Source organism: Panthera pardus, unplaced genomic scaffold (genome assembly GCF_024362965.1).
Source record: "Panthera pardus isolate Hobbes unplaced genomic scaffold, ASM2436296v1 HiC_scaffold_11, whole genome shotgun sequence".
Taxonomy (NCBI): domain Eukaryota; kingdom Metazoa; phylum Chordata; class Mammalia; order Carnivora; family Felidae; genus Panthera; species Panthera pardus.
Genome location: NW_026526666.1, coordinates 98487541 through 98501246, shown reverse-complemented (window position 1 = coordinate 98501246; position 13706 = coordinate 98487541). Strand labels below are relative to the sequence as shown.

At 46.3% G+C, this 13706-nt stretch overlaps 1 protein-coding gene across 1 annotated transcript in view; it reads right to left on the bottom strand.

Annotated features, from left to right (window-relative positions):
* MTOR (mechanistic target of rapamycin kinase) overlaps nucleotides 1–13706 on the bottom strand; it is a 132877-nt gene that overhangs the window by 101252 nt on the left and 17919 nt on the right. The window contains exons 10-18 of the mRNA XM_019461370.2: nucleotides 13072–13200; nucleotides 12116–12360; nucleotides 10826–11041; nucleotides 10292–10497; nucleotides 3179–3301; nucleotides 2479–2568; nucleotides 2270–2362; nucleotides 1449–1583; nucleotides 1078–1207 (exon numbers count right to left, since the gene is read on the bottom strand). Coding sequence (XP_019316915.1) covers nucleotides 1078–1207; nucleotides 1449–1583; nucleotides 2270–2362; nucleotides 2479–2568; nucleotides 3179–3301; nucleotides 10292–10497; nucleotides 10826–11041; nucleotides 12116–12360; nucleotides 13072–13200 — 1367 coding nt within the window. The remainder of the gene's footprint in view (nucleotides 1–1077; nucleotides 1208–1448; nucleotides 1584–2269; nucleotides 2363–2478; nucleotides 2569–3178; nucleotides 3302–10291; nucleotides 10498–10825; nucleotides 11042–12115; nucleotides 12361–13071; nucleotides 13201–13706) is intronic.

Below are 13706 nucleotides of genomic sequence, written 5' to 3'. Positions count from 1 at the left end.
TTAACTTAGCTTCTTATCATTACAAGTGACAACTCTGAAGTTGAAACCGTCAGTAAAAATAATCACACCCCCTAAATGAAAGTCAAGGCCAACTCCCAGTTACCCCCCAAATTAGGCCAGCATCTGTTCAGTAGCTGCTCGGTTCCTCTAGGGACTTCAGAGAAGGGGGTGGCAAATGCCACCAGACCTGAACAGCAAGGATCTCAAAGACTGGGTGAGGGGAGGCTGAACGGTACACTGAGGAGGGTAAGAACTCAGTGGGTCAAGAGGCTGGACAGGCACTTTCGAGTAAGGACAAAACCCGCAGGGACCCGGCCCCCACTCTGCTGAGACCCAGGACCCACCCTGGGTCTGACAGGGTGCTATCATAGGTACACTTCTCTAACACAGAAGAATACATTGGAAGCAACAAGGTTCCTTCCATAGAGTTTGGAAACAAATTATTTGGGGAACACAACATTTTGCTGGAAGGGCTGGGAGAGCCACTGCTGGATTTTCACTCTTTCGAAAATAAGTCCGCCCTAGAAGAATCTGCTGTAACCCCATACCCTACCCAATCTCTCAGGCAGAGAGATTGTCAACAGACAGAGGGGCTCCAGAGCCAGACCAGTTGATGGAAAAAACAGCCCTGGATTCTGAGAGCTACTAGTTTGTCTATGCCCCCGAGCCTGGCCTCAGATTTCCCTACCGATTAAAACAGAGAGGATAAATTCTACCCTCTTGCTCCTTGGACACCAGGAGAATAGAAAACATCAAAGAAGGACTAACAAAGAACGACAGATGAACAGAGGTGAGGGAGTGATGATTCACATCTCTCTCATCAGCACCAAAAAGCGGGTACAGGCTTAGCCTGTTGACCCTTGGCAAAGAGTCTGGACAGATGTAAGGATTCCAGACACATTGGGAAGCAGCATCCCTATTGCGGTTTAAGACAAAACTCAACTTTCCACTCAAAAGTCATGAAGTGAGCCAACGTGCTGTCATTTGTTAACCAGCCCAAGGCTCTTTCCAAACACAGCCGGCAAGCGCTTCGTGAGGCAGGATGTGATAAGTCTCTCATCAGTCCCCTCAACTTACAGGAATCCTGACTTGACTTGGATTCTGACAGGCTAACAGCAGAAGCGTCGCGGGACTGGTCAATCATGCCAATGTTCACTTTGTGCTTGTAGGGATCCAGGGCCCCCAAAAGCCCTAACACACGGATAGCCTGGGTGGGGAGGGGGAGGGGAAGAAGAAAACATTCATCACAGTATCCGATGACCATAGCTTTGATGCGTATTCCTCTCGATGTTCCATGATACCCAGTTCATACCTGAACGGCCAGCTATGAGAACGCAACAGGAGGACAGGACGTCTAACCAACATGCTCTCAAGAGCGTGTTAATGCCACAATCTCTCTCCATTCTTCCAGCAAAATCTTTAAAGACCGAGTGTGCCACGTGCCCTACCTCTCTCCGTGTACCCTGGTTCTGCTCAGTCTTCAGAAAATTCAGCAGGACCTCAAGCAAAGTGGGGTACTTCCTGTAGGGCTCCACCACATAGCCAGTGCTGGCCACCAACTGTCCCAGGGTCCACAGAGCCACCTGGACAAGGAACAGATCGTGTGGTCGGTCGAGTCAGTAGGAGAAAGCATGGTCTGTACTCTTCCTTAAATAATTACAGCGAAGTATTAGAGGCTTTTCCAAGAAAAAAATGTTTCCAGTAGAGTTCTGTTAACCGCCAACAGAAATCCTTGAGAGTTCGGGCATAAAAACAAGGCCACAAACCGATGCCAACAATCACTGGATACAGAAGAGCCCCATCTTCCTCAAAGGAAACACACAGTCCTTCCACATCCTGAATGATTAATGGGAGAAATCGAACTTCGAGGGAAATTAAGACTGTTCTTAATGTTAGTCACCTAATGGCCTCAGTGGCCAAAGTGAAGCCAGGACTGGGGGTGGGGGTGGGGGTGGGGGCTGCTGAAGCGTGGCTTTTGCTTCCCCAGCCACAGGCCCAGGCTTTCCTTCTCCCTCTGGGGGCCGGGGCTCTGATACATGATCTGGATTTTTCTTTGAGCTGCTACTTCCTCAAAGTTGTCTCCAGGTCAGGATGACAACGAATTCTGGTTCCATATCTTCCTTCCCTTTACTCAGCAGATGCTTCTGAGCACCTACTGTGTGCCGAGCTCTGGTCGGGCACTGGCTGGGGGCAGTGAGTGACGAAGAGAGACAAGGGCCCAGGCCTCCCAGGGGCCTGTCCTGCTCAGTCCAGAAAGAGCAGTACTCACCTGCCTTTTGGCCAACAGGGAGGAGTCCTGGAGCATGTCCATGATGATAATAAAGAGTTCATCAACCCATTTCCTCATTTCTAGGCCACTGACCTACAAAACGAAAAAGACCGCGGTAGAGAAGATTAGAAATTACGGCCTTATTTTGATTTCCTCAGAGGCTAAACAGCATTCTTTCCATCCTGTGGAAAAAGTGGTTGTCCCCTTACCTGAGCCAACTCTCCTATTGTGGCCAAGACATTATTGATCACACCTGGGTTTGGATCAGGGTCTGGATCTTTCAGTTTCAGTATTAAAGCCTATGAAAAGAAGGTATGAGAAAATGAATGCAGGACAGAATCTACCAGGAACCTTTCTTTTACATAAGTAAAATTCACCCAAGAGACCATCTCAGTCACAGATAAATTACTTCTAGGCTTTACAAATCCAGGATTTCTCTGGAATGTGGATTCTAAAACTTTTCTGAGCCCAGTCTGACATACGAGAGAGCTGGGAAGTGCCATGATTTAAAAACGTTTCCCATGCCTCCTCAAATGATACCTGTGTGGTCATCTGCCCAGATGCACGTAGGTTCTGAAAGATTTCACATGCCTCTAAACGCATTCAGATTTTAAAGCTCATTTTTTCTTCATTTTGAAGGAACAATTTTATGCCACTATTTACCTACTTCTTTCCAGGCACATTTGATGATGTGCTGGAACCATCATTTCTTATCTCTTATAAAGAGAGCCCTTTCCTGCAATTGGTGGGATTTTTGTAGTTCTTTCGCTGAGAAGGGCCTGATGGGGCCCTCGTCCCCGAGCCTGGGGCCAAAGAACTTCTCTACTGAAACACTCCCATCGTCCCGAATGAGCTGACATAAGATCACCTGGAGAGAAAGTGCCAGTCTCTCTAGCTATTGTGGGTTACCTTCAGAATGGGCTCCATGTAGGGGCGGATGAGCCGGGGGGCATTGGAGACCAAGTGGCCCAGCATGCGGGCACTCTGTTCTTTGATTCTCCCAATGCCGCTGTGCTCCAGCTCTGTCAAAATCTGGAGGGAAGAAAGGTTCGTATGATAGAGGAAATTCTAGAGAGGAACGGTGTGTCAAAGGGGAAAGGTGGCAGGGAACCAGAGGAAGGAACCAGAACTCCACTACGGATCAAGTGGCTGCTAGATATTCCACAAAGGCAAACAGTGGGACACAGCAGTGGTGGGAAGAGAGACGGTCTGAAACCAGTCCCAGCTCCCACGGTCCCACGATCGTCCCCGAGCAGAGCTGTGACAGTGCAGCACAGTCACAGGAGACTGAGAAAACCACCAGGGACAGTATGAGCAGGGGTCTGCAGAAATAAGGATTGAAGTGGGGCATCTGGGTGACTCAGGTGGTTGAGCATCCAACTTTGGCTCAGGTCATAATCTTGCAGTTCGTAGGTTCGAGCCCTACAGTGATCCTCTGGTCTCCTTTTCTCTCTGTCCCTCCCCTGCTCACACTTTATTTCCCCCTCTCCCTCAAAAATAAATAAACATTAAAACAAAAAGAGAGAGAGAGAGAGAGAAATAAGGTATGAAGGAAGGGCTCTCTTTTGAGAAAAATCTCCATCCAGACAGCAAATCACTAAGAGGGCTTATAACTAATGACAAAAGAATCCAAGAACAGTCAGAATAGCTATGATGTTGAAAGAAATATTAATACTCAGTAGTGGTTTCAGGCACATCTAAACCCCAACAGTGAGGGATTATATCAATAGATTCCCCTTGGACCTTTATGAACAGAAATAACATGTTTGTTCTGACATCCTTAAAACACCTGCAAATCAGCACGTTCTACTCATAGTGACTTCATAGAAACAACTTAATATAGACAGACTTCTGGTGAGCTGAAGTTGCCAGAAGGAAATCTCTGAACCATGAGAACAGTGCATGTTAACTCAGCTACCCAGAGGAGGAGTCTACAATTTCACATTATATCTTGTCTCCGGTTATTGATTTAATGATCCTGACTTTCTGGATCCCCCTGGCAGCCTGTTTTTCCCCTGTCACAGCAGACAGCCGTGAGAGGGGATGGACAGGGATGCTGAGAAAGGACCCACGTGAGCAAGGAGACGCAGGCGGGGAGAAAATGAGTGCCCGTGAGGAGAGCACAACTCTCGGGGGCGGCAAGGGCCACTTCAAAGATCCCCGATTCATTTCCAGAGCCAGAGAGCATTGCTGTGCCCCCACAACAATACCCAGCGCCCTCTCTGGTGATCAAGGCATCAGAAAAAGGACAAAGCACATTTAGGTAATGTCCCTTATTATCAAGGCATGAAAATGTCCAATTCACCTTGGGAAGGTCTGTATATGCATTTGAAAACAATTAGAAATTTTGGTGTTACCAGGGCTGAGCTCAGTAATATTCTCATTAGGAGATATTTCTGTTTCAAGCTTCTTTAGCAGGATTTGGGCTGGTAGGTTCAATAATGATTTCTTTTCCTTCCCCAAACCTTAGAGATTTTATATATATGTATATATATATATATATATATATATATATATATATATATATATATGTATATATATATATACACACACATATATATATAAATATCTGTATATATATATGTGTATATATATATGTGTATATGTGTGTGTATATACACACATATATGTGTGTGTATATACAGATATATATATATATATAATTTTTTTAAAATGTTTATTTTTGAGAGAGAGACAGAGTGCGAGCAGGGGAGTGGCAGAGACAGAGGGAGACACAGAATCCAAAGCAGACTCCAGGCTCTGAGCTGTCAGCACAGAGCCCGACGCAGGGCTCGAACTCACAGACTGTGAGATCATGACCTGAGCTGAAGTCAGACACTTAACCGACTGAGCCACCCAGGCGCCCCAGGTATATTTTTTTAATGTTTATTTTAACTTATTTTGAGAGACAGAGAGCATGAGTGGAAGAGGGACAGAGAGAGAGACAGAATCTGAAGCAGGATCCAGGCTCTGAGCTGTCAGTACAGAGCCTGACATGGGGCTCGAACCCACGAACCGCAAGATCATGGCCTGAGCTGAAATTGGACGCTTAACCAACTGAGCCACCCAGGTGCCCCGTAAAACCTTAGGTATTTTAAAAAGACTTAAAGTGATGGACACTCCTCACACAGGGCAGCAGTTGAAGAAATAAACCATTAGGCTAAACACAGAAGTGCCGGCAGCATATTGATGGATCTTGTTTTTTTAATCCATTCTGCTACCCTATGTCTCATTTGAGACCTAAGGACACCTGCAGATTGAAAGTGAGGGCATGAAGAACCATCTACCAGACTAACGGAAGTCAAAAGAAAGCCAAAGTAGCCATACTTACAGCAGACAAACCATATTTTAAAACAAAGACTGTAACAAGAGATGAACAAGGGCATTATTATCATAATTAAGGGATCTATCCATCAAGAAGATCTAACAATTGTAAATATTTATGTCGCCAACTTGGAAGCACCCAAACATATAAATCAATTAATCACAGACGTAAACAAACTCATTAATAATCATACCATTATAGAAGTCTTTAATACCCTACTTACAGCAGTGGACAAGTCAACCAAGCAGAGAATCAACAAGGAAACAATGGCTTTGAATGACACACTGGACCAGACGGACTCATATTCAGAACATTTTGTCCTAAAGCAGCAGAATACACATTCTTCTCGAGTACACATGGAACATTCTCCAGAATAGATCACATACTAGGTCACAAATCAGCCCTCAAGAGGTACAAGAAGACTGAGATCACACCATGCAAATTTTCACATCACAACACTATGAAACTTGAAATCAACCACCAGGAAAAATTTGGAAAGCCCTCAAATACATGGAGGTTAAAGAACATCCTACTAAAGAATGGGTTAACCAGGAAGTTAAAGATGAAATTACAAAATACATGGAAGCAAATGAAAATGAAAACACGACAGTCCAAACCCTTTGGGATGCAGCAAAGGCAGCCCTAAGAGGGAAGGAAATACATTGCCATTCAGACCTATCTCAAAAGCAAGAAAGGTCCCAAATACACAGCCTGACCTTACACCTAAAGGAGCTAGAAAAGGAGCAGCAAATAAAGCCCAAAGCCAGCAGCAGAAGAAAAATAATAAAAATGAGAGCAGTAAGTGATAATAGAAACAAAAAACCACAGTAGAACAGATCAACGGAACTAAAACCTGGTTTTTTGAAAGAATAAACAAAACTGATAACCTCCTAGTGAGACTTCTCAAAAAAGAGGACCCAATTAGATAAATAAAATCACGAATGAAAGAGGAGAGATCACAACCGACACCACAGAAATACAAACAATTATAAGAGAATATTACAAAAAACTATATGCCAACAAACTGGACAATCTGGAAGGGAGGGACAAATTCCTTAACACTCACACACTACCAAGACTCAAACAGGAAGAAACAGAAAATTTGAACAGGCCCATAACCAGCAAAGAAATGGAATCAGTTATCAAAAATCTCCCAAGAAACAAGAGTCCTGGGCCAGATGGCTTCTCAGGGGAATTCTACCAGACATTTAAGGCAGAGTTAATACCTACTCTTCTCAAACTGTCCCAAAAAATAGAAATGGAAGGAAAGCTTCCTAACTTATTCTATGAAGCCAGCATTACCTTGATTCCAAAGCCAGAGACCTCACTGAAAAGGAGAATTACAGGCCAATATCCCTGATGAACATGGATGAAAAAATTCTCAACAAGATATTAGTAAATCGAATTCAACAGTACATTAAAAGAACTATTTACCATGATTAAGTGGGATTTATTCCTGGGCTACAGGACTGCTTTAATACTCATAAATCAATCAATGTGATACACCATGTTAATAAAAGAAAGGATAAGAACCATATGATCTTTTCAATAGATGCAGAAAAGGCATTTGACAAAGTATAGCACCCTTTCTTGATAAAAACCCTTAAGAAAGTAGGGGTCGAAGGAACATAAGTCATCATAAAAGCCATATATGAAAGACTCACAGCTAATATCATCCTCAATGGGGAAAAACTGAGAGCTCTCCCACTAAGGTCAGGAACACGACAGGGATGTCCACTCTCACCACTGTTGTTCAACACCGTGCCAGAAGCCCTAGCCTCAGCAATCAGACAACAAAAAGAAAATAAAAGGCATACAAATTGCCGAAGAAGAAGTCAAACTTTCACTCTTCGCAGATGGCATGATACCCTAACGTGGAAAACCCAAAAGATTCTACCAAAATACTACTAGAACTGATACGTGAATTCAGCAAAGTCGCAGCATATAAAAACCAACGTACAGAAATTGGTTGCACTTCTATACAACACAACAAAGCAGCAGAAAAAGAAATCCAGGAATCGATCCCATTTACAATAGCACCAAAAATACCGTTAAGATACCTAGGAATAACCAAGGAGGTAAAAGGTCTGTATGCTGAAAACTATAGAAAGCTTATGAAAGAAACTGAAGAAGACGCAAAGAAATGAAAACGCATTCCATGCTCACGGACTGGAAAAACAAATATTGTTGAGATGCGTATGCTACTGAAAGCAATCTACATATTTAACACAATTCCTATCAAAATAATACCAGCATTTTTCACAGAACTAGAACCAACAATCCTAAAATTTGTATGGAACCACAAAAGACTCCGAACAGCCAAAGTAACGTTGAAAAAGAAAACCAAAGCTGGAGGCATCACAACCCCGGACTTCGAGGGGCTTTACAAAGCCGTAATCATCGAGACAGTATGGTACTGGCACACAAAGAGACACACAGATCAGTGGAACAGAATACAGAACCCAGATATGGACCCACAAATGTATGGCCAACTAATCTTCAACAAAGCAGGAAACAGTATCCAGTGGAAAACAGACCGTCTCTTCAGTAAACGGTGCTGGGAAAACCGGACGACGACATGCAGAAGAATGAACCTGGACCACTTTCTTACACCAGACACACAAACTCAAAATGGATGAAAGACCTAAATGTGACATAAGAAACCATAAACATCCTACAGGAGAAAATAGGCAGCAACCTCTTTGACTTTGGCTGCAGCAACTACTTACTAGACATGTGTCCAGAGGCAAGGGAAATAAAAGCAAAAATGAACTATTGGGACCTCATCAAGATAAAAAGCTTCTGCACGGTGAAGGAAACAGTCAACAAAACTAAAAGGCAACGGATGGAATGGGAGAAGATATTTGCAAATGCCGTATCAGACAAAGGGCTATTATCCAAAATCGATAAAGAACTTATACTCAACGCCCAAAAAACAAATAATCCAGTGAAGAAATGGGCAGAAGACATGAACAGACACTTGTCCAAAGACATCCAGATGGCCAACAGACAATTGAAAAGATGCTCAACATTACTCATCATCAGGGAAATCAAAACCACAACGAGATACCACCTCACACTCGTCAGAATGGCTAACATTAACAACTCAGGAAACAACAGATGTTGGCGAGGATCCGGAGAAAGGGGAACCCTTTTGCACTGTTGGTGGGAACACAAACTGGTGCAGCAACTCTGGAAAACAGTATGGAGGTACCTCAAAAAGTTAAAAATAGAACTACCCTGCGACCCAGCAATTGCACTACTAGGTATTTATCCAAAGGATACAAAGATGCTGATGCAAAGGGGCACACGCACCCCGATGTTTATAGCAGCACTATCAATAACAGCCAAAGTACGAAAAAAGCCCAAATGTCCATCGAGTGATGAATGGATAAAGAAAATGGGGAGAATGTGTGAGCGCGTGCACATGCACACACACACACGCACTGGAATGCTACTCGACAATCAAAAAGAATGACATCTTGCCATTTGCGACAACATGGATGGAACTAGAATGTGTTATGCTAAGTGAAATAAGTCAGTCACAGGAAGACAAATATATGATTTCACTTATATGTGGATGAACATAAGGGAAGGGAAGGGAAGGAAAATTAAGATCAATACAGAGAGGGAGGGAAACCATAAGAGACTCTTACATGCAGAGAACTCTTAAATGCTGGAGGGGAGGTGGTAGGGGGTTGGGCTAAATGGGTGATGGGCACTAAGGAGGGCACTTCTTGGGATGAGCACTGAGTGTCGGGTTCTGCTCCTGAAACCAATCCTACATTTTATGTTATCTAACTTGAATTTAAATAAAAATAAAAATACAAACAGAAGTGCCAACATAATATAATCCTCTAATTTGTTGACTGATATAACTTACACTCACTTTAGCTAGGACAGACTGTGAATACGTGACATTTGTCTCGGATGAAAGTTACACGTCAATGGTTTTTCTGCGTTTAAGTTTTTACGCGTTAGGAAAAGTATCTGTTTCGAAAGAAACCATGGGAGATTCAGGAAGCAGAGGGGGACGTAGGGACAAGGCGGAGTCAGGGGGCGGGAAAGGACTGGGTGAGCCACACTGAGACCCGGAAGAGGTGGGTGGAAATCACTCAAGGCAAGAAGGACTGGACCACGGACCCCTGACCAGGAGGCCAGAGAGTTTATGCGGCTAGGTGGAGACAAAAACTGAGGAGTCAGGTTTTAGCAGGAATTGCAAATCCTGGGGCACCAGGCTGGCTCAGTTGGTGGAGCATGCGACTCTTGACCTCGGGGTTGTGAGTTCAAGCTCACATCCTGGGTCTCTGTGCCTGACCTGGTGGGAGCAGGAGAGCAGGAGGACAGAGAGGCGTTAGCAAAACTGACACCATCGACAGCAGACTGAGCCAAACGTGCCAAGAAGCGGGATCTCCGGTGACTTGCCAGGAAGAAGAAAAGAGCTGCCTGCAGACGAGGTTCGCCGGGGATAAGAGGCCCCTGGAGTCGTGCCGCTGGGGGGAAGAGGCTCATGAGGCGATCAGCCCTGAACTGTAACTGCCGAGCTGGGAAAACAGGGACTCTCGGAGCCAAATGTGGCTTTTACCAGGCATCGTGATCTTTCTCCCCTTCCTTGTCCTCATCTCTCTTTCTCCAAATGGCTCTCACAATGACAGTCCCTTCCAGACTGCCACTAGGTGTGACGGTCACCCCATTACCTGGATGAGCATCTTGCGCAGGAAGGGCATGACGAAGGCCGGGTTCATGCTACTGAGCCGGCCCACCGTGCAGATGGCCAGCTCCCGGATCTCAAACACCTGGTCGTTCAGGGCCACAAACAGGGCCTGCAAGTTCTCTGCCTGGGCCAGGTGTGCATCAAAGCGCTCATCCAGAGATGCCAAGACGCAGTAGCGGATGTCGGGGTCTGCAAGAGCAATCGAGCCTTTGAATGCCTCTTCGATGCCGTCATCCTCTGGTCCTTTCCCAGTTTCCGCCCACACTGCCCCCGGCCTCGTGAGAGGCTGCCACTTACCCTTCTCTCGTCTAACCTGTCATTCTTTGCTCACAGGAGCAAAGACAACAGGATTAAAGACAGATCGTTTTACGCCACCTGGCTGGAGTAGCCAAGCCTAACGCTTTGGCAGAGAAAGAGCCGGCCATCACCTCCCTGAGGGCACGCCATGAAACTGGCTAATTCCCGGTGCCCCGAGCGTCCAAACTCCCCCAGACCGCTCCTGTCTCATGAACCTTACCAGGATCTGTGATCCCGACCACGAGCAGTTTGCTGAGCACGTCTGCCACCACTTGCACCGCAGTCTGGCTAACGACGTGCGCGTGGCCGCTGATGAGGTGGACGGAGGGCGTGAGCAGGCGGGAGCAGGTGCGGGCGGCTTCCATGCGGATCTCCTTGTGCTCGCTGTTTAGGAAATGATCCGCACAGTGGCGGACAAACTGGGTCAGAGAGTGGCCTGGATACAAAGGCAGAGAGAAGACAAAATAAACACCGCTGCTCTGGACGGTAGGCCCACAACTTGCTGGCTGCGTTTTTCATTTCATGGCGATGAATTCAGTTTTCAACAAGATATTGACCCAGAACTCTTCTCTTAAGAAGGTAACAAGTGGGTTTCGAATCAGCAGAGGCAGAAGGGAAGCAGAGGAGCTGGGAGACAGAAAAAGGGCATTCCCCCCCCACCCCCCCATCCTAATCTTTTCTTTATTCCCTTCAAAGGATGAATTATTTCGTTTTATTCTGACCCAAACCTTTCTTTATGTTCCCAGAGAGTAAAACAATTCTTGATCAAATTTACCTTGTCTATTTTAGTTCCCAGATTTGAATAGCAAAAGAGAGTCTGATGTCGGCTGGGTGTAAATATAGCTACTTTCTATTCATTAGAAATATATTAAGCTGGGTGTTAATCAAGGCAAGTGAAGGAGCTACAGGAGGGAAACCACAGATGGCTGTAAGCATTCAGACCGCACATCTAGGCTTTTTGTACTTGCTTGTTTCCCTGTAGTCTTGAGCAATACCACCTACGTGATCTTAAATTTCAAAAGTATCCCTTTTTCTCTCCTGAAACAGATCCCCCTAGGGGCATTAATGTGGGTTTATCTGCAGCTTAGAACTCTAAACCGAACTACACAGGACGCCACAGCTGAAAATCATACTGCCGTAGGAACGGAAACACCTTAAAGCCTCTGGCTTAGACATTTTAAAGCATTAAACGCCATCTCCGCTTCATGGATGTGGGGGGATGGGGTGGGGCTCCATCTCTGACTTTCTCGTCTCTCTGAAGCATTCATTCCTTGGATCAATGCAGAATATCCCTGAACACCATCTGCCCCCAAACTCAGGGTGGGACAGAGAAACAAAGAGAACGAATTAACAAAGCATGCAAAGAGCCCAGAAGGCTGAGCCGCTACCCGATCAGCTACCTGGTCTCCAGATCCCCAGCCAAGACCCGGCAATGCTAGGCGCCCTTGTTCTTTCCTCGGGGTTCCCAGCAACACTCCGTGTCTTGGTAAGAGCTGGGGCAATTTCTTACCTTCAAACTCAAAGCTGCCGAGAGTTCGCAGGGCAAGAGTAATGCTGCCCACGTCGCTGGCCTCAGGGAGGGCTGTGAGGCCAGGGGAAGCCAGCTGATGGGCCAGGCCCTTGGGCATGCCCGGGTGCCGGAGGGGTTTGTGCATAAGGACCAGGGACAGCATCTTCAGTAGCCCATCCTGGATGTCCTTCTTCAGCTGTGGAATCTGACGGCTCAGGTCGTACAGCACAGCAGTGAGGGCAGGGCTGAGGGGAAGGAAGCCAGGCGTGTATGGCGCTGGACAAGACATCTGTCTGTCCTTGAGAAGAAACAGCCCTTCTCGTCCAGCAGGGGGTTAGGCCCATCACCGCTTGGTCTTTAAAGTAGAAAGGATACTACAAACTAGGATAAATGACCGGAACTCTGTTGGCCTGGTCAGAGGTTTCAGATCAATCTACGAATTTCTGGTCTTTGCCAGAGAGGAACTTGCTTAATATAATTTAGGTACTGCAGAAGACCAAGTCTCGATTAAAAGTCTGGGAAGCAAACTGAGAGCATCGTCCTTATTTTACAGAGAAAGAGAAGTAATGCAAGGAAAGCCAGGCCATTTCCCAATGATAACATAAATAGCTGCAAACATCGGTCGGGCACTTCTTATACACAAAGTCGTGTGCCGAGTGGCTATTTCATGAACTCCTTCACTTAACCTCCATGACAACCCTAGACAACAGGAGCTGCTACTGTGCCTGCTTTTCAGGTGAGAAAATGGAGGCTCGGAGAAGTTAAGTAACCGGGTCAGGATCACACAGCTAACTAGAGATGAAACCAGGATTCAAAACTAGCCCGTGTTTAGCGCGAGCTCTCCCGCCTACCCAATCTCACACGCACACACCCACGCCTCGCTTTCAGCACCACCCCGAAACCGCGGTTCGAGTCTCATACTCCCCGAGACGGGAGCTCAGGTTTCCGACACCCACCTCAGTCCCACTGCCAGCATGGGCTCCAGCAGCTCCTTGATATCCTGCTGGATGCCTGGCCCCATTGCCCGGGCCAGCATGCTGATGCAGGTGAACACTGTGGCATCCACCTGCATTGCCTTCTGTCTCCTGCAGAGGACCGAAAGAGTGAGTGAGTGGCCACTTGAGACACAATGACATTCTGTGATGCCCCACCTCAAAATCGCCTTGGGGCGAGGAGGGCAGGTTACCCAGGCAGGGCCACGACTCGCTGGTGTGCCGGTCATCTCCTGCCCAATTCTAGGGGGCCCACCACACCCTAGTCACCACACATTTGAATCTACAACAGCCCAGCAGATGGCAGTCACGTGTCTTGAGGAAGGGGCCCCTTTCCTGAATTGGCACAAAAGGCACCATGTGGCTTAGCGCGGTGCTGGCCAAGGTACCTATTTAGGAAGCGAACTGAACAATGTGTACATCAGGGACCAGGGTGCACAGCACAGCCACCGGGCGGAAAGAAATTCTCCCCGCAACGAGAAGGCTGGGCTCTAGAATGGGGAGGCTTATCCCTTCACCAGGCCAATCTACTTATACGTACATATATACATATGCACACACACACACACACACACACACACACACACACACACACGTAT